At 37.1% G+C, this 23,417-nt stretch overlaps 1 protein-coding gene across 2 annotated transcripts in view; it reads left to right on the top strand.

Annotated features, from left to right (window-relative positions):
- Positions 1 to 15,800: 15,800 nt before the first annotated feature.
- Positions 15,801 to 23,417, top strand: part of LOC131573380 (acyl-CoA synthetase short-chain family member 3, mitochondrial-like) — a 65,530-nt gene continuing 57,913 nt past the window's right edge. The window contains exons 1-2 of one of the 2 annotated variants that reach the window (XM_058827293.1): positions 15,801 to 16,246; positions 22,103 to 22,247. In XM_058827293.1, the coding sequence (XP_058683276.1) occupies positions 15,933 to 16,246; positions 22,103 to 22,247 (459 nt within the window). In that variant the 5' untranslated portion in view covers positions 15,801 to 15,932. Of the gene's footprint in view, positions 16,247 to 22,102; positions 22,248 to 23,417 lie in introns of those variants that run through there. The other variant, XM_058827294.1, reaches the window with a different exon arrangement.

Here is a 23,417-nt window from a genome sequence, read left to right as displayed (position 1 = left end):
ATATCTGCACAACATTTACTTTTAAAAGGAGCTGCTTCAAATCCCTCCCTGTATCCTGATTACCCTGCATAGCAAGGATTTGAAGGGCTTCTGCCAGCAGGGATGTTATAGTGTTTCTATTCCCCTTTGTCCACTGAGCATGCATCCTATTCTTGGGCTGAGCTAATTCTAACATATTTATTTCACAGATTTGAAAATAATCTCCACAGATCATTACTGGTGTAGGATGATCCTATATGTCTTTTGTAGGCAAGACTTTCCTTGACACCAAACAAGCAAGACCAAAATCACAGGTGACCCACCTGTGTGTCCTACATGCATCTACAAGTAGATCAAGTGCAGCTCCTATAATTGGCAGTGGCACTGTGGTAACTGGGAAAATGCTGAATATTTTGAACTCCCAGGTGAGCATCCAACAGCTGATATTGGTTGCCCTGAGACCCCACTGCTCAGTTCTGTCCCAGCCCTTGGTAGAGTGATGAGCTCTGTGGGACTCAGTCATGTGCAACTCATCTCTCCTCAGATCTCCAATGCATGAAATATGCATTTAAAGATTAATTGACCACAATTTCTTTGGTTTGTGGTTCACAAAAGGTCAAACATTCATTAGAAGTACTCAGAATTATCATGGGAATTGGTAATTTTAAGCTGAGACAATGCAGTATATTGTTCTGAAATTATACAGTATTCTCAGGAAAAAACATGAGGAGAACTAATTTGGTGAGAAATGCACAGTAATATCTCACTTCCACAGTGTCAGAACTCTATGAAGCAGTATCATTTATACTGATAGTTTAAATGATAGTACTGATACAAAAGATTATGACCTCTGGCTCCCCATGTTATGGAAGAAGATTTTTTCATCTAAGGGCTCCACAGAAGTTCTGTGCTTATTACTAGGATTCACCTTATATTTACATATCATGTCTGAAGTAGAAAAATACATTACTTTTTGTAGATGGGTTTTGCATTTCTTCTACTTGGATTAAATGAAATCTTGCAGATACTACCCAAAAGCAAGCTTGATTACAAAAATATTCTCCTAGCCATATTACTTCATCAGGGCCTTCTTTAGAAATAATAAATGAAGTTTCAAAGATAGCCTACAAAAATGTCATGTGGAAAAAAACCCAGCAGAAGATGATTTAATGTTAGTGAAATTATTGCCATGATTGGCTATAAAACTATCTTAATATAACATTCAATTTTACAGTTAAGCATTTTCCTTATGAATAAAAATCAAATTGCACCAGCTTAGATACTAAAATCATAAATTGCAATAAAAAATTGTTTCTACAAAAGAGCTTTTTGAAGATTTTCTTTCTATTTCAAAACATGTTTCAGTAAAAAGATACTTCTGATTGTGGTAATTTTCATTGTGGTTGGAGAGATTTTTGTGATAGATGCTGAAGAATGACTAAATTTCTTGTGTTCTTTGCACATAGGAAGAAGGGTTAGATGCACTGCCTCTGTCTTTTGTTCATTTCTGCACAGGTTTCTTTTCTGTATCCATCCAACTTGACATACTCAGTTTTCTGTTCTTTTAATTATTGGCTTCTTTAGCTCTACCTACCTGATTATTCAGAAAAAAAATATTTTTTTTCACTTTTTTGACACTTTGTTTTGTTCTTCCATCAGAACTAGAAGGTATCAACATACCTGGTTGTTACATCATTATCAACACTAGGGCAGCTATCAAATGTTCTGATACTGAAGAGAGCACTGGTTGATATAAAAACAGGCTAGCATTAGTAAGCAAGAGGACTGTAGGTAATAAATTAAAATTACAGGAAGAAACTGCCTTTTGTTATAAAATTATTTTAAAGAACTGCACTGAAATATGACTTTCATTTACTAGTGTTGTGACTTGTTACAAAACAACAACAACAACAAAAAACCCCACCAAAAAAAAAACCTCTAAAAAAACAAAACCAGGAGAAAATGTACACTTTAAAATTGACAGCTGGATTTTATTTTGTTTGTCAACCAGAAAGGCATTCCTTACGCAATCAGAAAACAGCTTGGTAAAGTGTGTCTTCTTATGCTGGGCATTTGAGCAGTGACTGAATACCAGTTGGCCAGGGGTGCATTTAGCTGTGGTTCATGGCCTTGGCCAGCACTTCTATTGTGTTAGTGAGAAGGTAGGCTGGTACCACAAAACCAGATTTTACAGACTTTATTTTATCATCTTATGCAGAGCTGCTCTCTGAAGTTCAAAACTTCTGTAATATGTTCACAAAGAAATTGAGCGTGGTGTGTTCTGTGACAATTTCTGGAATTTCATGTGACAGGCCAGATGTTGGTCAGATAGTCGGAATTCCCTTCGATGATGATAAGGCAGAAGAAATGCTCCTAGGTGCACTCAATGCATTTAAGATGCTACCAAAGTAATGTTTGGGATCAGATTAAATGGAACCCCAAATGAATTTTTTTTTTTCTTAAAAAAGAAAGTGTATTTTAGCCATTAAAGGTCTCAGTATCAACTTTTTCATTCTTTATTCCCATTGTGCCCCATGATTTAATAATTTAAATATACTCTCTATTCCCCAAGACACATTGTCCTAGAAACTATTACAATAATGCATTTCTCCTAGGAATATCTGTATGTATAGCCTTGAACACATCTTATGGCTGGTTTCCCCTATAATTAAAACACCTCAGATTGTAGATTATGTTTATAATTTATTATGTGACTTATAAATAATCATTCCTCATCTGTTAAAACTCCCTGATTCTCAGATGAGAAATAGGAAGGAATTTGGGAGTGAAGCTTTGAAGTGAAGGAGAAGGCTGTGTTCTTGTGACACCCACCATATTCTGACTGTTTTATCCTTGCTGTGAATACAGCTGTTACTGAGGAAAATAATTTGCCATCTAGCTTGTGATTGAATCTTCTTACTCAGATTTTTTTTGTTGAATGCATTATTTAATGCATTTTGTTGAATGCATTATTTACATACATTTGTATGTAGAAGTCAAAACCAGTTAAAATGACAACTGAGAAGCCTTTTGTCATTACTCTCTGGCTGCATTGTTGTGAATAGTGTGGAAAGAGAAAAATTGTATATCATTGTATACACCAGAAAGCACAAAGATAGAAAGCAAAGCAGCCAGGGGTGTCTGTACTTTTAGGACAATTTTTTTCATCAACAGTCTTGACGTCTTGATGTTAATGGCCCATGGTGACTAATGGAAGTGGCAAAGAAATTCAGGATGTTGAAATGTGCACATACAGGGCACATTGATTCCCATGCTGCTGTGTGGAAGCAATTGTTAATAACTCAGATTTTACCAATTGATCTGAAAATACTTCCAGGGGCGGTAACTGTCAAATAATATAAAATGCAACTGTTGCATTTATAGAGGAAGAGGCTAAAGCAGAGCGTTTAAATTTCTTGCTAGAAGGTCAGCAGTAAACCTTGGCCTCTTGAGTCCTATCAATTGCCTGTTCATTATACTACTGATATTGCCATGTCTCTTCTAGAGTTCTCCAGAGGTTTAGCACAGTGTAGAAATCCATGATAAAGTCATTTGATAGAAGCCTGATAATGGAAAACCCTTTCCAGGTGTTCATCTCACACAGTTCTTTTCATAACCACTTTTCATGCAAGGGAGGAAGAAGTATTTGGCAAGCCAGGGCAAAGGATATGGTAGCCTCAATCTCAGTGTGTTTTACCACAGCATCAGACAATTAAAAAGAGCACTCAAAAATACGAAGAGTCAGGCAATAGCATCTACAGATGGTGGATGAGAATACTGTATATATGATTTCATTCTGTTCATTTTTGCTTGCAAAATTTTGAGTCAAAAGGCAGTAGGAGAAACTGAAGGGAATTTAAGAACAGGTGAAGGTAGAGAATGTACTGTGAAGCTTTTTGTTTAGCAGTCAGTGGAAACAAACTTGACATTTCAAAGATAGTAGTATGAGAAGCCTGATTATTAGAGTAGGAAGTGAAAAAACATTTTTTGAGCCTTCAATAAGGCAAGATCAAAGGATTTTATGTGATAATATAGTTAATGTCCTTTAGAAACCAATTGCAGGATACTGTGTGTGGATCTACTGAGAGCAGAGAAGACTTCAGGAATCCTACAGATCAGAAATAGAAATCAGAAAGAAATGTCAAGAAATTTCAAAATCCTTGCAGGTGAGAGAAGGAATTAAACAAGAAATATAAAATACATGTGTAAATAAGTAGATTTCAGTTTTGTGACAAATTGGACATTCTGATTTAACTTTTTTTTTTTTTTTTCAAAAAAAGTTACTGAGCTCTGTGGCAACACAATTAGATAAAATGTGAAGATTAATTATAAACTTAGCACTGGTAGGAACAATAATGTATTTTATCAAAAACACAACTAAGTGAAATCTGTGTTTTCCTGAACAAAAGCAACTGAAACAAATGATAGGACTATGCATCCAACTCAAACATTAACATGGCAAGATTGAATTTCATTGTGGCAGTTGTCCATTGTCACCATGACAAAACAGCTGAATTTTCTGAAACACAGAATGTGAAATACAAGAGCCTGTTAATACATGGTGTTGTTACATATAAAAATTTCAGGTTAGAGTGTACTTTGTTGAAATGCTTAGCTACAGTGTTGGTTCATTTAGAAAGATATCAGGTAAGGAGATACTCTACAATTAGGAATAAATGTTCCTATTAAAAAATGAGGCACATCGTGGGAGGACTGTCATCACAGGTTTGGATAATGTGTTTTAGCTAGAGGCTTACATTAGTATGCAGGCACTTGTTTTATATTTTTCCTGTTTTTACAGTGCTATCCTCTTGAAGCTCATTAAATCTTTTTCTGCAGGAAGGGCACTCAGGCATGAATAATCTAAGGAGTAAACAGAATACTATTATAAATACACAAGTGTCCATTACAAGAAGTAGTAAATTTAAAGATGATTAAAAAGCAACAGCAAAGCACAAACACTCTCTTAAGCACATACAGTTATAACATAAGCAGTATGTGTTTTTCTTGTGAAGGATTCATTACAACTTGAGTCCTAGAAATAAATGATATAAACAATTCAGTCTGATTAATGAACTACCATGAATCAGCTCTAGATCACAAGTTTAAAAACAAAAAGGAGGATTTATTATTTCTCTGTGCCTTACTTAATTATGAGACTCAAAATGCATGAGACCATGCAAAACAGGTGTAAAAATGCTGTACTCTGTATAAATGAGGACAAATTCTAGCACGTATTGTTCACCTTTTTACAAGGGTTTTGAGAGTTGCAGTTCAACAGAATATCTAAACATAAACATACATCCCTCTATTTAAAAGTCCTCAAGCTTAACTGACTGAAATGCTATAGGGCACCCTAAGGGTTATTTGGTTTAAAAAATATATTAAAATATTTAAAATTGTCTTAATCATTTTTAGTCAGATAGGCACTAAACTTTAAGCCTGCACTCTGAACTTCGTCTTTTAAAGGCTGGAGGAACACTGCAGGTGGTATAATTCCTAAAGTGAGCCAAGTACCTCTAGGACTGTGTCTCACATGTGAATCTGTTTTTTATAGGCAGTAGGTAAGGAATGGCTTTTCCTCTTTTCTCTTTAGTGAATTTTCCATTAAGCAAAATCACAAACCTCATCTTTCAAGCTTAAAAGAGTTCCATCCCAAAGAATATCAAGACACACAAAAATACCAGGAGTCTTGTGTGCATGAACAGGGTCAAACTCAAAAAACAAAAAAGAAGCATAGAGAAAGTATAAAGGACAGGTAACATGGGGGGAATACAAAATTGTTGTCCAAGCATCCAACGGATGAAGTTTGGAAAGCTAAAGCCCACATGTAATTGAATCTGGCTAGGGATGTCAAAAACAACAAGAAGGGTTTCAAGTGATAAAAGGAAGAGTAGGGAAAGTATGGATCCATTTCTCAAAGAGACAGGGGACCTGGTTACACAAGACATGGAAAGGCAAACTTACTAAATGTCCTATTTGTCTCGGTCTTCTAGAAAAACTGTCCATCAACAATCACAGGTTTCAGATACCAAGGAAAAAGTCTGGTGCAATGAAGATATACCCTTAGTGCAAGAGGATCGGGTTAGAGAATCCTTAAGCAAACTGAACACACACAAATCCATGGGACCTGATGGGATGCACCCACAAGTGCTGAGGGAGATTTCTAATGTCATCATGAGGCCACTCTTGATAACCTTTGATCAGTCTTGGCAATTGGGAGAAATACTCAAGGACTGCCAGAAAGCAAATGTCAATTGTATCTTCAAAAAGTGTAAGGAAGAGTACCCAGGAAACTACAGGCTGGTCAGTCTCACCTCCACCTCAGGGAAGGATGGAGCCATGTTCTTTTCATTGGTGCCCAGGGACTGTGGGCACAAACTGTAACACAGGTGGTTTCAAATATCACAAAATGTTTCTTTACTCTGAAGGTGACTGAGCACTAGCACATAATTGGAGATATTCAAAAGTAATCTGGACACCAGGTGGCCTAGCTTGTGCAGGAGATTTGGACTAGTTCTCCTACAGAGGTCCCTTCCAAATTTAATAAATTTCCAATTCTCTGAAATAATCCTGAGAGTTAAGCCTGGAGTGCAAACGCAGCTTCTGTCTCCAAGTCATTGTCCTACCTCTGGACAACAAAACGAGGCTTGTTCTTCCTCCTGTCCTGACTCCCCCTCGCACTGCACAGGTTAGCAATGACAGCTAGGAGAGAGGAAGTGTGGGCTGGAGCTGCTAGAGGCTGAGAAAGGACAGCTTCTTTCTAAAGTTTGTGGCAAAGGATGAAAATTTGAGTTAGGATAGCTTGAAGTTGTACTAGAGTTTTTTCATTTTATTTTTTTGAAGTTACTCTGCCTGATCCTTTTGATATAAAAGTACAGAAAGAAACCAAAATTAGATCGAAAATATTTGTGAAGACATGTCATAATAAAGGAATTCTTCCTTTGGTAAGATGCAAACAAGTTAGTTAGAAAACTAGTACTTTTGGTTTTGCCACTTGTTTTTACTCTCTATATTACAACACCTTTCTTTTCCTCATTAAAACATGCATTTGCAAAATGTTTATAGTTCTAGATGTAACCCAGAGAAAATTCTAAAAGCCTTAAAAATGTATGCAGAAAATATTCAGCATATGAAGATGAAAATCGTCATTGAAATTACAATGGAATTATCATTAGCCTTTTTACTGATGGCTAAGGCTGAGGATAACGACTGTTTTTCAGCTATTTAATCTAGACAGCCCTGGTGCTTGAACTGGCACTGCAGGTATTGAGACAGAAATCAGAGAGGATTGGTCTTAATCTTAACACATCCTGATCAGACAGCTGGAAATAAATCTACTGGTTGATATTGAGACATTTTGTTCTTATATTTGGAGGTCCTAAGAAATTCAGACTGTTACCGCCAAAAATGATCAGAAGAACTTTTTTGAGAAGTATTTATTTCCCTAATTAATTTATTTTACATTAATTTAGTTCTTTGAATTTATCCATTACTTTTACTCTCATTTGTGTTTAGTCAGGCTGTTGCATGTTGAATGTAAAGAAATGTATATGATTGGAATGTTTTCTTATACGTGGGAATTCTTGGATGTGAAGATTTTTGAGACTGGTAATACCCCATAACAGACTAGGTAGTGATGGAACAGAAAACCTTATGATAGTTGTCCTAAGAAAGTTAACATATTTAAGCCATGCTGTTAGCTTTGGAAGGAAACTTGAACTGGTACTTCATTGTTTTACCTAGTGTTCAGAATTCTTGATTACCAGAAATAGAAACTAATGGCTGATCATCTAAGACTTGGAAAACATCCACAATAGTTTCATACTCTTTATAGCAAGATCTTTCTTAAAATTTAAGAAGTAATTCAAGTTGGTCAGAGATTGTGTAGCTCCCAGGGTCTAGATTTATGTAATAATTAATAATGAATCCTGTGATACTTGGTTATGGTGCAGTTAGTAAGCAGAAACACCAATTTTTTCTGTTTTATTCATGGTGTTCTATCTATTGTTTGGTCTGTTAGTGCCAGAATGAGAGAGTCTTAGCTTTTGATTTCTACATTTATCTAACTAAAAGGAAAGATGACAGAGAAAGCCATAAATATTGTAAAGAGTGAGAAAATAATGTTGCAGGGAAAAAAAAAAAATCCTGTGAATTTATTTCTTTCATTAAATATGTTATCTGTCAAAAAACAGGTCAGCTTTTTGGGAATTGAATTTTACAGAAGATTCCATCTGGCTTTTCCAATTGTTACAAGGAAGGATGATTTTATTTTCATATGAAATACCATAGTGTTCCACAGAGGGAGAGGCATCCTTCAGGGTGGCTTTTTACAAGAAACTTTTTTAAAATATCAAAGCATTAACTGCATATAAAAATAATTTTCAGCTGTTAATGAGGGAATGTAAAATATTTATGAGATGAAACCCAAGTCTATTTGAAAAGTAAAGACTCAGCTTTTACTTGAGAATTTGTTTATATTCACTGTGAGATGAGAGCCTGGACATTGGTTTTGCTGGCATAATATTCCCAGAGGCCAAGAAATCAGACTTCAGAGTCTAGTTTTGAGAGACCATTATACATAGACACAAGAATTTAAATAGGGTTTGACACCCAATAAAACAATGTTTGGGTGTAGCCCATAAGACTTGGTTCTAAAATTATAACAAATTCCCAGGCTCATACTGGATGATTAAGTTGTCCTTCATAGTGAATATCAAAACATTTCACGCAAATATTCATGAATTGAGCCGTCTGAAGGGCTGTGGTAACAACTACATGGCTCTCTCACTAAAGAAATTTATCTTCAAAATAAATGAGAAATTTAGCCTCTGCTATTAAATTACAGAATAAAATACAATTTGTTAGATAATTACAAATAAGCACACTGGCTAACTAAGGAAGAACCAAATGAATGATCTATAGGTTTACAGGTAGCCCAACCCAGCCCAGTGAGCAGAAATATTGAGTATAAGCCTCCTAAAGCCATTATGGAAAAATAAATCCTGAAGATCCAATTTTGTATACTACCTAAAACACATACACAGAAGTCATTCATTGCTTTCCCATAACAGAAGTGAGCAAATACTTGAACATGCAGTGTGCATGTTGAAATTCCTTCCTTTGACCCCTAAAATCAGAACCACATATCTATTTTGAGTAAACTTCAGGGCGCTTGGTGAAGAAAAATAGGACAGCAATGATAAGGCAAATGACCAGTTTTCAATTTGGTATGTCTGCCTCACTGACATCCACTTCAATGACACTGCTTTAACAGAGAAATTGGTTTTCCTGTCTTTTTCCAGTTCTATAGAGCTTCCAGAGGTTATCATGATGGCAAAAGGTTCTTTGCTGCCTTTGACATTGAATTTCTCCTTGATTTGTGAAAAGTTTGTTTAGTCTCCATGAATCTGCTGTGCTCATTTTACACTGGTAAAAATAACTATTGAGACTCTAAATTAATAAAAAAATAGTATCTTGGAGGTGGCCATGTAGCCTCTGCTCTGTTATAATCAATGACTTTTGGTCTAAATTTAGTGGGTCTAAAATTTTACCTTGCAACCTGAAATTACTATGGGAATTTAATTCTGGAATTGGATTTCCAAGGGTGCAAATGTGAACATCTGGCACCCCATTTCAGCACCATAAAAGAATGAGGCCATGAGAAAATGTGGACTTGAATGTTTAACTAAATGTATTTGGGCACACAGTTTTGATGCTGGCTTACCACTAAGAGTTTTTCTGCTTTATACAATATTCTTGGGCCTGAATTCATGCCCATTTTTCTTATTTAGATTCTTCAGGAATCCTGTGACATGCTAATTTGCAAGATGAGCTATAGAAAAAGCTATTTTCAGAGATTATTACTGATGTTATTTGGGGCAATCTGAGTGACAGCTACTATTTCTTCCCTAAGCTGCTGTGAAATTTCATGCGTTCTTTACCAGTCGGAGCCGCTGAAAAGTGGGATCATTCAAAAAATCCACAGAATTATTTGTTGTATGGCTCTGGATGATCCTGCACGCTTAAAAATATAGCACAGAGTAATGAAAGACGGTTGCAATGAAATATATTATTAAAATTGCATGCAGCCAAATTATATGTCAATTTCTTGTTTGTTTGCAAGACAATTCTGCAGATGAACTAAACCAGCAAATCGCCACGGTGTTTTACCATTAACTCTTCTTGTCATACAGCAGATAGTCATGTAGTGGAATAAGGATCATGAGAGATATCACAAGAATAAAATCCAGCAACTGTTGAGAATGGGATTGCAAGAATGAAACTTCAGGACATGACCAGAAATGAAGCCGATTAAGTTGATGCTGGTTGTACAAAAAGAGGCCTTTCAGTACACACTAATAAGATAATTGACTATGGGCCAGGCTCCTAGCCAAGTCTGCTGCCCTGGCAATGTGACTGACAGCTTCCTCCAAAAAGATGTGACAAAAAATGAGATAAATACTAAAGCTGTGCCAGCTTCACTCTGTGCTCCTGAGAGTGCCTGATGAGTCTTTATTCCAGCCAATAATGCAAGTTCTGCACTCTCCATGGACCCAGAGCTCTCGTGTGAAATGCAGAGCTTTGAGTGTGAAAGCAGCTCAGTACTACGTTTCAGGTATTGTTTTGATAATCTTAAGTATATGTGGTATTGTTTTTTTTTAAATTTTCATCTTTACCTGCATGCAAGATACATCTTCCCTCAGACTGAAAACAGAATCAGTGTACCTTTGGTCCAGTCAAGCCTGGATATTCTGGGAAAAATCAGCTTTCCTGTTTTATCTTAGTCATTGAAAATAGGACTTACAGTCATTGTAATTTTTAATAATGGAGTTCTTCCAGTACTGCCTAACTTCTTCATACTCCTCGGGCTGTATTATCTATTTCAGAAAGTAATGTTGATAAGAAATATTTATGTAACAGGTAATTTAAAAATCATTTTTATGACAATACTGACATTAACACTAACACTTAGATTGAGGGTTAACAGAATTTTTCATAGTTCTGTGAAAAAGACAACTTTCTGGGTAAAAAAAATGAATTGTGAAATCCATGGTTATTTTTGTTATCAAGTTCAAAAGAAGCATCAATAAGAATGTCAGTGCCTGAAGTCCTTTAGTCCCCTTCAAAGAATATATATGTAATTTTTAAAGTTTTGTAGTAACAGTCCTTTTGCTTGTGATGGTTCTGGTGTGGTCGTCTGGGAAAAAGTGGTAGAGGCATAATAAAGAAATGGGAATAGCATTGGATAAAACCGCAGATTTTACTCCTGTAAAGACAAATAATCAATAATTGGCACTTTCAGGAAGCTGGGCAGCTCATGGACATGGATTACCTAAAAATCAAAGTTCAACAACAGTCTTTATAAAAATTACATCAGGTCTACAATTTAAATCCCCAACAGCAGAAATGCAAAGCAGAAACTAAAATTCTTCAAGGAATTTACCATGTACTATTTCCTCTAGCATGCCTAAATACCGAAGAACTTATCATAAATGTTGCTTTTGTATGAAATATTTTGCTTTCATGGACTTGATTTGTTAGGTGACATAATGTGGAGTGGGTTTTTTTAGATGGTTTGTTAGGTTTTGATTTGTTTTTGAATTGAGAAACCTTTACATTATCTATCTGGTTATGTTTCTCACATTTTCAAAGCCCAAGATGCTTTCAGAAAAAGAACTTAGATCTGGAAAAAAAAAATAAAAATGAATTAAATACAGGCTGTCCTGAACTGTAAGACCTCCTCAGGGAGTAACCAAATGATAACATCAGTAAGAATTGAAACTAGAATTACATTTTCACCCCAGAGGATCTCTAACTCATTTTTGCATGGATTGAGTCAGACTTTGATTTCACCCTTTTCCAGAAGTCTGTAAAAAGTGGCTTCTGCCTGCAGAGACAGATATTGTAGTGTGTTTCTAAGTCCTCATCATTTATCTCCCAGCACACCAAACATTCATTGCCAGAGAGAAATAAACAGAAGGGCATGAATTCCCAGCACTTTGGTAGGCAGAGGGGTGATTGATCATGGACTTTTTTTTTCAAGCAATAATTTAATTATTTCGAATTTTGTACTAAAGTTTTAATAGATTTCAAAAACGCTGTGATATGTTTAATATTCTAAGACTGGATATTAAATTGGAATAATAACTATATCTACTTATGTTCCTTAGAAAGTGGTGGTCTGCTACTATTTCCATCACCTCTCATGAAAAGTTTATTTTGGCTAGAACTTAACTCTGCACAGTACTGTATATTTTAGAAAACTGACTGCCTTTACTTTTTGGATATAAGTGATATAGAGGACTCTGAAACTTATTCATACAAGAATAAGTAGTCCAGTGTCTTGAGACAGATGCAGTCTAAAAGCTGATACAGAACCATAGTAAAGTAATTTAAAATACATACTAATTCTTTAACTACAGTTTAACTTTGTGCTTATAAAAGGTTTCTAGCTGAAATTTGTATTACCAAAGTCTTTTGTACTAGGACAGTCAAAGCATTTAGCATACAGGAGAAAATATTTTTAATACTTTTCTGCTAATCTGGTTTCAAGATACATGTATCTTCAAACATGCATAGCTTACACTAGAGGATGCAGCTGTAGGGAAAAAAATAAGTATTTTTGAACAAAATAAAGGCTTCAGGTAAGATTTTTTTTGCAATTGCAGAAGTACCAGACCATGTTTCATAGTTTATTCTTTGCTAGATATATGCCTAGAGACATACATATGTCCTTCAAGAAAGTTTGCAGCTACAAGAGTAATTGCTACACACATCACTTGACATTACTTCAGAACTCTTTGTAGAGTGTCAATTTCAGGAACATCAGGTTTTGCAAAAAAACAAAGAGGCCATATTGGGAAAATTAATCAGTTAAGAAATCTGCTATAATGGTATTTATAAGCGAAACTTAAATTAATAGCATGCAGTTGGGAGAATCAGCAATCCCTTCTTTGCCTTCTTAGCTATCTGTATGAGGTGTGATGAGTTTAATTAATGAAGTATGTTCCACAGATACTCCTTAGAAACACTCCTTCAGGCAATATTCCATCAGTAGGATTCTAGCTAAAATAAGAATTTAATGCACCTCTTGCTCCTATTAAGTTCACTTGTACCCCCTACACCTCTAGCACAGCATTTCTAGTAAGACTTATATGCAAAATTAACACCAGTGTTTACTGTTCCAGTAAATTCCTTTGCTTAATACTTTTACCTTCACATTAAACACACTATGGACAGAGTGGAACAATGGCTAGCATTGTTTTTCAACACACAAGAAATATTAGGCATCACCAGACACCTTACGTGTTTAAAGCTCAGGTTACTTTGTTAAGTGTTAGTGCGTACAACTAGCCTGTTAAGTATACTTAAATATTTAAGTTCACCTGGTCTCCAGAGTTTTCACCCCTTTAGGGAAAAGGGAGATGTTCCAGCTCAGAAACAGATTACTATCACCACCCAGAGGCCGGCTGCATGTAATTGCTATAGGGATTTTCCTAACTAGATGGGCATCAATCGCAGTTGGTGATCTAAGGATAGCTTGTAAGGCAAATAGTATGAAGGGTTTCTCTTTGGGAGTGGGTAATGTACCTCTAGGAATTTGAATCGGAGAAGTGGGATTCACCAGTTGGCCTGAGGCCACTGATATCCCTTGTTAAATCCACCAGTTGCACCCCCTCTGGGTGCAACTCACTGCCCTGGACTCAACCACATTGTGGGATTATGAACATCAGTCTAAGGCTGTGTGTGATTTCTGAGCAGGCACACCAAAAAATTTAATCGTGATTCTGTTATAATTTAAAATCAGAATTGTTCTTTTAAGTCAAAATTGGCCTACCCATTATAAAGGTAGGAAATATAAAATATAATTCTGGGGTTATTTTTTAAATGCTAAGATCAACCATGTGTGACCTGACTGGGAATTTGTGTTCTTCAGGCATATTTGTACAATACATGCACCACCAAGCATCCAGCAGTGATATCTGATTTCAGGGCTGTCAGGGTGTCAACAGTGTTTACAGCATCTGCAAGCTTCTCTATATTTTTCTTTATTTATTATAAAACTTTGACTACTGAACTCTGTTGACAGCAAAAGTCCTGTCAAAGTGATGAAAGTGTGGGCAAAATGCTGGAAGTATTACATTTGAGAACAAGTTTGGTTTTTTTAAAATTTATTTTATTGCTTTGTTGGCATGCTGTAGCAGTAGGGAACTTGTCATAAAACGTCCACTTAGTTCTCCAAGTGTCTGAGTTTTTTTTGGGTTTGAACTTCTTTTTAAGAAATAAGTCTCTGATTCTTAGCTTGAGCATTTTTGGAAATCCCATTATGCTACTTAGTACTTACTTTATGCTATTGTGACACAGGTAGGAGAGTGAGGTGAAATATTTCACACAACGCTGCACCAGGGAAAACTCTGTGAGACTTATTTCATGTATTAAGCCTACTGTAGTGGGTAAACAGTCCATTTCTTCTCATCCCTTATTCTTTTACCTGTAATGTGATAAATTGTTATGTTCTTATTGCACTAATTCAACAACATCAGGGAACAGGTTTCTAAATTAATAATGAATATAAAACACATTATAGAGTTCCTCTTTGCTATATGACATTTTTATAAAGTGATTACAGGAAGAATATCCTGAGAAACCTATAATGAATAGGCCTATTAAAGCACTCAAATAATTTCATAAGTGATAAAATAGCATTTGAAGCTGGTGTTTGTCTTAGCTGACTTGTGCATTATAATACTCTGAATCATGGCCACTGAAACGCAAGAAGGATTTCTAAATATATGCCATAATGATCAAAACAGAAGATCTACTACAGATAAGAGACTTTCTGGAAAGCAGAATTGTTATAAGTGCATATTATATTGTTGGCTTTTCACAAACATTAAAACAAATGTTATATATAATGACTTCGCTGTACTAATATAGTTTCTTTTATTTCTGTTATTGATATAACTTAGAAATAGTGGTGTAATACATATATTACATATATATGTAATATACATATATATATATATATATATATATTTTAGGCTGTTGCATAAAATAAATGAAAATAAAGACTGCTTTTGTTCATGTAACTCAAAAACTGAAAAGACAGTCAGAACCCCCCTGCATTCTTAGATTATTTTATCCAGATGAAGACAGAGGTGACCAGGGCTCCAAGGGAGGAATTTATTGAACTTCTCTTATGGGGGAGTGTGAGACTGAACGGAGCCAAGATTGGTCTATTGGGGAGGGGGGGAGTTGAATCGAAACAAAGGGACATCTAAAACTTAAGACAAATGTTTGAATCATGTATAAGAATTTATGAATATGTAATAGATTTATGTTTTTAAGGGACAATCCTTTGTTAGTAAGACGCGCTATTGGCTGAATGCTGAAGCACCCGGCCGTATTTGTTCATTTTGCTTTATTTCTGTCTCCTAATTGTCTTTCTATTAAACTTTTTAAACTTTATATCAAAAATGTGAACCTCGTTTTTACAAAAATGATTTTTTTTTTCTGTCACAAACAGTATGCCTCATTTTATCACTGGGAAGTTTCTCAAAGCAAGAATGTCTTTCAAAACGGATACTTGAGGAGTACTCTGGCTACGTGTCACGCAGACCTGTAAGTCACAAATACTTTGAGGTGGCGGTCTCCTTTTTCAGTGTCTCCGCCGCCTTCGGTGGCTGCCAAGCGCGGATGGGTCCGGACGCCCCGGCCCGGCTGAAGTGACCCTCTCGGCCCTGCTCCCGCCGCTTCCCGGGAGCTCGGAGGGGCGGTGGCAGCCGGGGCCGGGGCGCGGGCGGGGCAGTTCGGCCCGGCCCGCCGCGGGGGCAGGCCCGCCGTGTCCCACCGCCCCCGGGAGCTGCTGCCTTTCGGTCCTGCACAGTCCGAGGGCGTTTTGGAAACTTGGAGAGGCCAGTGCGGCCCCTGTCCCTTGAAAGCCGTGGAAGATGGGTTTCCTGGGCAAGCTGGCGGCGCTACCAAAACTCAGCGGTGCGGTGGCGGGCCGGGGCGGCGGTGCCTGGCGGCGGCCGGGCCCGTCCTGTGCGGCCGTCCCGCTCCCGGCCCGGGCCGCCGCTGGCCCCCGCCCGCCGCCCGGCGGCCGGGCCGCCTCCTCCTCCCGGGCGCTGGGCAAGTACGAGGAAGTTTTCCAGTCCTGCCTGGCGGAGCCCGAGAAGGTCTGGGGAGAAGTCGCCGAGCAGATCCAGTGGTACAAGCCCTGGGTCCGGACCCTAGAGAGGGGCAGCCTGGGGAGCGCTTCCTGGTGAGTAGCCGAGTGTCCCCGGTGCGCTGCGGAGGTCGGGACACGGCGGGGGCGGCTGTAGCGGGGAGGGAGCGATTGTTTAATCTCAAATAATGTCTAAGTAGCTCATAATTGACATGCTGTGGTTAGATGGTTTAGATGTTGTGGTTAAGGTAATGTTTGGCAAAGGCCGTGGCGTTGTAAGATGTATCTTCATCGGTGAATGGCGAACTATACTAAGACAGACTGTGATAACCTTCTTATAAATTACTGGATAGGATTTTCAATACTTTCTCTAAGGAAGTGTATGGTTAAAATTTTGTGTTTACACCCTTGCCTCTTTTTCAGCACGTTTACATCATGCTCTGATCTTTTCTCAAGAGGAAGCTGATGCAGAATATAAAAGGCAGTGTACGATAAGGGTCATCTTTGTTTGGTACATCAATGTTCTTTGCCCCTTTTGTATTTTTCTGGTTTGTTTTTGATTAAAAATACTAAAAATATAATTAAAATATTAATAATTCTCGAATATGTGCAAATTAAAAGATACAGAACCAGTGGAGTGGAGCTGGGTTTCTTATTGATGTCTGATATCATTCCTTGACACCTCTAGTAGTGAAAATTTATATGTCTTAAGCTAAATTGTAAGTAACACCCAGCCATGATGGGCTGTGTAAGTGGATAAATAGGGTCCTTGAGACTCTGATCTTGAGATCATGGCACAATTCATAAAGTCCAGGTAGGATTGCCTGCATAATTAGGGTCTAGACAAGAGCGTAGAGAACACATCCTATGAGGAGCAGCTGAGGGAGCTGGGGTTGTTCAGCCTGGAGAAAAGGGAGCTCAGGGGAGACCTTACTGCTCTCCATAACTACATAAAAGGAGGTTGTAGCCAGGTAGGGGTCAGCCTCTTCTCCCAAGTAACAAGTGATAATACCTTAAGAGGGAATGGCCTCATGTTGCACCAGGGGAGGTTTAGATATTAGAAATATTGGACATTGGGAATACTGCATATAAGGAAAAACTTCACTGGAAAGGTTGTTAAGCATTAGAACAGGCTTCCCTGGGAAGTGAAGGAATTGCCAGACCTGGAGGTATTTAAAAGTTGTGTAGATGTGGGACTTACAGAAAAGTTGTAGTGGTGAACCTGGCAGTGCTGTGTTTAATGGCTGGACTTGATGATCTTAAAGGCTTTTCCAACTGAATTGTTTCTGTGATCCTGTGATTAAAGACCAGTAAAGCTCATTGATTGTGGCATTCCCAAACAATATAATGAAATCAGTGCAATGGTTACTTTTGAAGAACTAAGGAATGCAAATATTATGCATGCAAATGAACATAGTTTTGCTATCAAATCCTGCCAAATAAATGTGATTTGATTTGCTGAGCAGGATAAGCTTGCTTGTTTGAAGTAACAGGGTTAGGCATTTGTAAAGCTTTACTTCTTCAGTGGAAATTATTTCACCTTATGAGAGGGAAAAGTGGACGTTTCATGGTCTGAAGTCAGACTTGTCTTCCAAGCTCTTTTCTAGCCTCACTTTTTAACTTGCATCTTTCCACCTCTGTGGATGCAGAAACTGAAATAATCTTCTTAATGTGGGCAAGTACCTCAAAGGAGGTTGTTCAGAAGACAGAGCCAGACTCTCTTCAGTGATGTCCAGTGACAGGACCAGAAGCCATGGGCACAAACTAAAGCACAAGATGTTCCCTTTAAGCATCAAGAAACACTTTTTTAATGTGAGGGTAACTGAGGACTGGAACAGAGCTGCTTGTGGGATCCCCATCCTTGGAGTTATTAAAATACCATCTGAACATGGTCCTGGTCTACTGATTCCAGGCTGACGTTGTAGAAGCCTAGAAGATAAGGGTGGTAATGTGTATGTCTCAAACACCCATAGCCAGATAGCTTTGGAGCCAGCTATTATTACCAACCAAGGATTGTTGGTAATAATAAGACTGAGAAAAAACAAGCTGTGGCTCGAGAAGTGGGTCATAGAGAGGTAGGGCAGCACTTTCCTGAGATAAATGTCCTTGTTCTAACCCCTGGAGATAAGCATTACATGGTACAGAGCAGGAAGGTTGAGAGGTGGGCAAGAACTGTAGGGGGATCGGGACTACTGAAGACTGCCAAAACCTTCTGACCTATTTTCAGAAAGGTCTGGAAGAATGGACAATGCATTAAAATTAGTTATCACTAAATTTGCATAGAAAGCAAGAAACTTACCTATAAAATGTTATCCCCACAAAGTTCAGATGCCCATGTGCCTGAGATTGCGACAGCCCTGATATCAGCTGGATCAGCACTGGAGCTAGGACTGGTGGTCTCTCTCTTTTTCTTTCTTTCTTGTTTTCCTTCTCTCTGCCCCTCTTTATTTAATCTCTCTCTTTTACCTTGCACCCTACCTTTATCTGAAACCACTGCCATGTGCTTATACTCTGGTATCAGGGACTAACTTACACCGATTTCCATACAAAGTGTGTGAAATTTACTAATAAAATTTTGTAAATTTTTGCAGACCCACTGAATTTTGTCATTATTTTTGACCATGAACATTTATAAATCTTAGGTTTTGCCTTCCCCTTAAGAGAGGGATGCCACAGACGTGCCTGAGCAGGTGCCCTCCAGGGGTCCCTTCCAACCTCCAGCCAGTCTGTGATTCTGTGGCATTATACGAAGATGCAAGTCTGAAGACTCAACATCAGGCTGTAATTGTGTTCATGCCTGTTGTGGATAATAAAATTTTAAGCAATTCAAATTTGTGTAAACAAATGTCTTAATGTTCATCATGCAGTTTTGTTTCTTTAAGTTCATTTTAAGTGATAACAAGCTGTATATTGAGTGTTGTACTTTAATACCTCTGAAGTCCCAAATGGTTAGCAGCAGTCAGTGTGCTCAGCAGCATGACAGATGGACAAGTTCTTTGAATGTGATAGACAGAACATAGAAAAGGGTCTTTCAGGGGGCAGGCTGAAGAGAAAACAGACAATGGAACTCAACTGAGAAATAGGCCAGGCTTCCAATCAAAAACACAGCTTGCTGGCTTAACAGGGTAAGGATGGAGTTCTGGTCAGAAGTTCTCCATAAACTTTGGAAGCTGTTTATGGAGACCTGAAAAATACTATTAAGACCTTCATGTATGTGCTTCTTGAGTTAGAATTTTTTTCCTCTTTTGGAGACATTTTATTATATCGGTTGGAAATATCAATTTTTTTTCAATACCCTTGCTTTTGGTTGCAAAACCTGAGACTTACAGAAACAGATGCTTTTCATACGTTTTCCAGTGTAATCTACTTCAATTGAAGAAGTTGAAGGAGGCTGTTACTGTATTTAAAATGTAGTCATAAGGCAATTCTTCCTCTCTAAATATGAGCATGAAAAAAACTTGCAACATGCCTGTGTGTTTTCTTCACTCTCTGCCGTTGGAAATACCAGTGTTGTCAGTGGAATGCAAAATGATTTCCAGAAAAAAAGTGACCAGTGTCACCATCCCCTGACTTGTTTTTTTGAAGCAGTAATCCCAGGTACTGTTCTGAATTGCATCAGTGGCTGATACAGCACAAAACATCTGGTTTTGCTTACATGAAAATGAATAAGACATGAAAAATACTAAGAGCTACAAAGCACGGTTGCTCAAGAAAAGGATGAAAGAATTGAGATTGTTTGATGTAAAGGCCAAAATGGAGACCTAGGTTTTAAACCATGTAGAATTGGCAAAGAAGTTGAAGGAAAATCTTTCTTGAGTTGGCTTTGAACAGGTCAAAACTGTCTTCAGTTGCGACATGGGAAACATGAGAGAAAAACGTTAGAGAGAAAAATCTTTAGAGATTTTTGGAGAGAAAAATCTTTTTAGTGCTGGTTAGTGAAACAGTTGAACAGATTATTTTGGAATTTTGTGGAATGCCAGTTAAGAGGGTTAAAACAAGTGTCTAGGAATGTAGAAACAGTTTTCTCTAATGTGTGCAGGCAGAGAGCAGTTTTGCAATATATGTTTTCCTCTGATGCTAAGACATAAGTCCAATATATAATCCCCTTTGAATTTTGGAAATGCCACCCAGATTGCTATTCAAATGTTGCTTACATTTTTGAAACTGTGACAGGGTCAATTTACATAATAATATCTCAAATTATCTAATATTGTCTAACATTTTATTCAGCTTCTACTCTCATTTCATATAAAAAAAAAGGATCTCTTCTGATCCTATCAAAACCTCTTTCTTTCTCAACAGGGTAACAAAGCTCTCATCACACCTTCCAGATGATTTTTGATTAAACCTACAGTTAGATCTTTCACACATTTGTTTGTGATTGCTAAAAATTCATGTTGATGTTGCCATGTATGTTCAGAAGAACCAAAGCTCTCATGCCTGCTCATGTTTTGACCATTTTTAAGTGAATATGCATAGTCCATGTACGGTGTTCCCTTGTTAATATCATCCTACAATGATCTGATATAAAATTTTCATACTATTTGATATAAAAATCTGGATCTTACACAACTTTTAAGACCGTAATACAGAGTTTCTCTATATTATGTGAAACAATTCCAGATCCTTTATTGTTCATCTGGTTTTCCTTATAGGGGGAGGGTTTTGTAGACTTTTGTAGAAAATGGTTTGTGACTTTGATGGTCCCTCAATATCTCTTTATTAATGACATTGCAAATGAGTTGCAGTAAGATAACTGCATCCTGAACATCCTAAACACTGGTTTTAATTTTATAATTGCCGTTTTTGGATGATAAAGGCTATCCCATAGCATCTGTGTGTATGAATATAAGAGTAATATATGAAATAACCTAATTTAGAGCTGTCCTTTACTAAACAGGAAAAGTGAAGAAGGAAATACATTTTTTTTTTTTTTAACTAGTAGTGGGTTACTTTAGGCCGTCTGTTATTTCTAGTTGTATTATAATAATATGTTACCACTGTACAGTTGTCCCTATAGAACTTTTTGGAAACTGTCAGCTGTGGTTTTTTTCATATATTGCTGTTTTTCCTGCACAGAGATACATGCAGATAGAAAAACAAACAAAAAGGGCATCATTTAGTGTGAACTTTAACTTTTAGGTACTGTGTCATCTGCCAGTAAATAGAATTGTCTTTGTATCTGGTACCTTCTGTGTTTTTGTACTTTGAGGATTATGCTGCACTTGAATTTTCTTTTTTTTCTGTGCAAAATGACTATAAAAGTGAGACCTAATTTTGTGAAATGTTTTTTCTTTAATTTGAAAATAAGAATTTTCTGTAAATGTCTAGCTGTTGAACAGCCTATGATTCATATCACTTTACAGAAAATTTTGAGTCACAACAGTGTTGTCAAATGCATTATAATAATATGATTTTATAACTCAGGATCCCTTTCATTTATCTACAGGTGCTTGTATGTTTAACTGTGATTGCCAAGAGATGAATAAGATTATTTTGAATCCTGAACCTGTTCTCCTTGAAAAGGATATGTGTGTGTGCCAGTACAAAGTAGATTAATCGCATGTTTTCATAATACCAAATTATTTTATGTGAATTTATGCTTTTTCTGTGATACCATACATATAAAAATCAGAGTGATTAATGCAAAGTAAGTTAAACCAAGACCTGCTTTACAAGTTCAGCAGGTTCTTAGTTAGGTCTGTTAAGATACAGTGCTTTAACTTCTCTATTTTCACTTATAGTCATATTTGGCTTGTTGGGTCAATCATGAGGTTACAGAATAAAAACTACTTCCTGAAGTGAGTATGTTTCAAGAGCTATGTGTTAATTTAATGCTCTCATTCATTAAAAGAAAATGCAAAAATGCAAAAAAAAATGCAAAAAAAAAGAAAAAAAGTGTTGTCTTAGTTTGGAAGGCTAGCTATTACATACTTGAAACTTCTTTTTTAGGTTTGTAGGTGGAGAGCTGAATATCTGTTACAACACTGTAGATCGTCATGTTGAGAATGGACGAGGAGACCAAACTGCTATTATTTATGACAGTCCTGTAACAAATACCAAAGAGAAAATAACATATAAGGAACTTTTGGAACAGGTATGTTTCATAATGACCTTGTTAATGAGAAGGGGAAATAAATATTGCACAGTGGGTAGATACCAGAGAGGTAGAAATTATCTACCTCACTAATTTACTCCTTTTACTGTGCTCAGTATTGATTTATAGGCTTTACTACCTCTGCCAAATTATACTGCATCCATTAAGTTTTGAAATTCCTCTATTTCCTCTTTTTCTTCTACAGTTTAATAGGTTTTTTTCCCTGGTTGGTTTATTTTTTAACTTGTTTGTATTTGATTTCATTTTCTTTTCCCCTAACAGATCTTAATTAAAAGGTTAAGCATAGCAATAGTTAAGTCTCTTGACAGTTGCTGTGATGATCAAAAATACAGTTCCATAGAAATGAGATGTGTACTTTGGCTGTTGTTGCACATAATTGAGTGTAAGCCTAAATGAAATTTAACTGGGGGAACTCCAGAGAAATCTGCATCACCTGCCCCTGTGTAGGTTGTCATGAGAGTGCTGGTGGCCCTTCTGTCTGGAAGGTCTGTGGATTTTCCCTGCTGGCTGAAGTAGCCTACTCCTGATGAGATTGTGAATATCCAGTTCTGCATCAGCCCACTGAGATTTACTCTGTGCCTCACCATGGGTTGTTGCCACTATGGGTGTTTGCAGCCTGCCCCATTGGAGGTTTTTGGCTCTCAGGGCTCTCTGCTGCAGGTTTGCCCTCATCCTGCTACACTTGTTTAGCTGCCTTTTTTCTTCCAGTTATGTGCCGCAGTTGAGCTTAATGCTGAGTACAAAGAAATGTTTGAGACGTGCATTCTTCCTTAACATGTTTCAATGTGCAAGATGGATTACTTTGCAGCACACTCACTGCACTTAAGATAAGCGTTTAGTGTCTGGAGTAATGTGAACCTGTGGTTTAAAATGTGAAATGAGGCTCAGAATACAGAGAAATTCAGTTTGTGAGGGATTTATTCCACCTTTGCAAGAAAAGAGAAGTTGTACAGCTACAAAGAAATTATTAACCTGTTATGCATTCTACCTTTTAAGTAAAATATAGAAATCATGTACTCCTTACCAGTTTTCTATTTCTTTAACAAAAAACAACATGCCATACAGTACACTGGAGCTGGATCAAATACCTTCTAGATGTTTTAAGAAGTCAGAAGACATTGAAAGGATACAGCTCTGTATCTAATTTTA

Source organism: Poecile atricapillus, chromosome Z (genome assembly GCF_030490865.1).
Source record: "Poecile atricapillus isolate bPoeAtr1 chromosome Z, bPoeAtr1.hap1, whole genome shotgun sequence".
In the NCBI taxonomy this organism is placed as follows: Eukaryota; Metazoa; Chordata; class Aves; order Passeriformes; family Paridae; genus Poecile; species Poecile atricapillus.
Note: the sequence above shows the minus strand (reverse complement) of the source record. Positions and strands in the feature narration are given on the sequence as shown.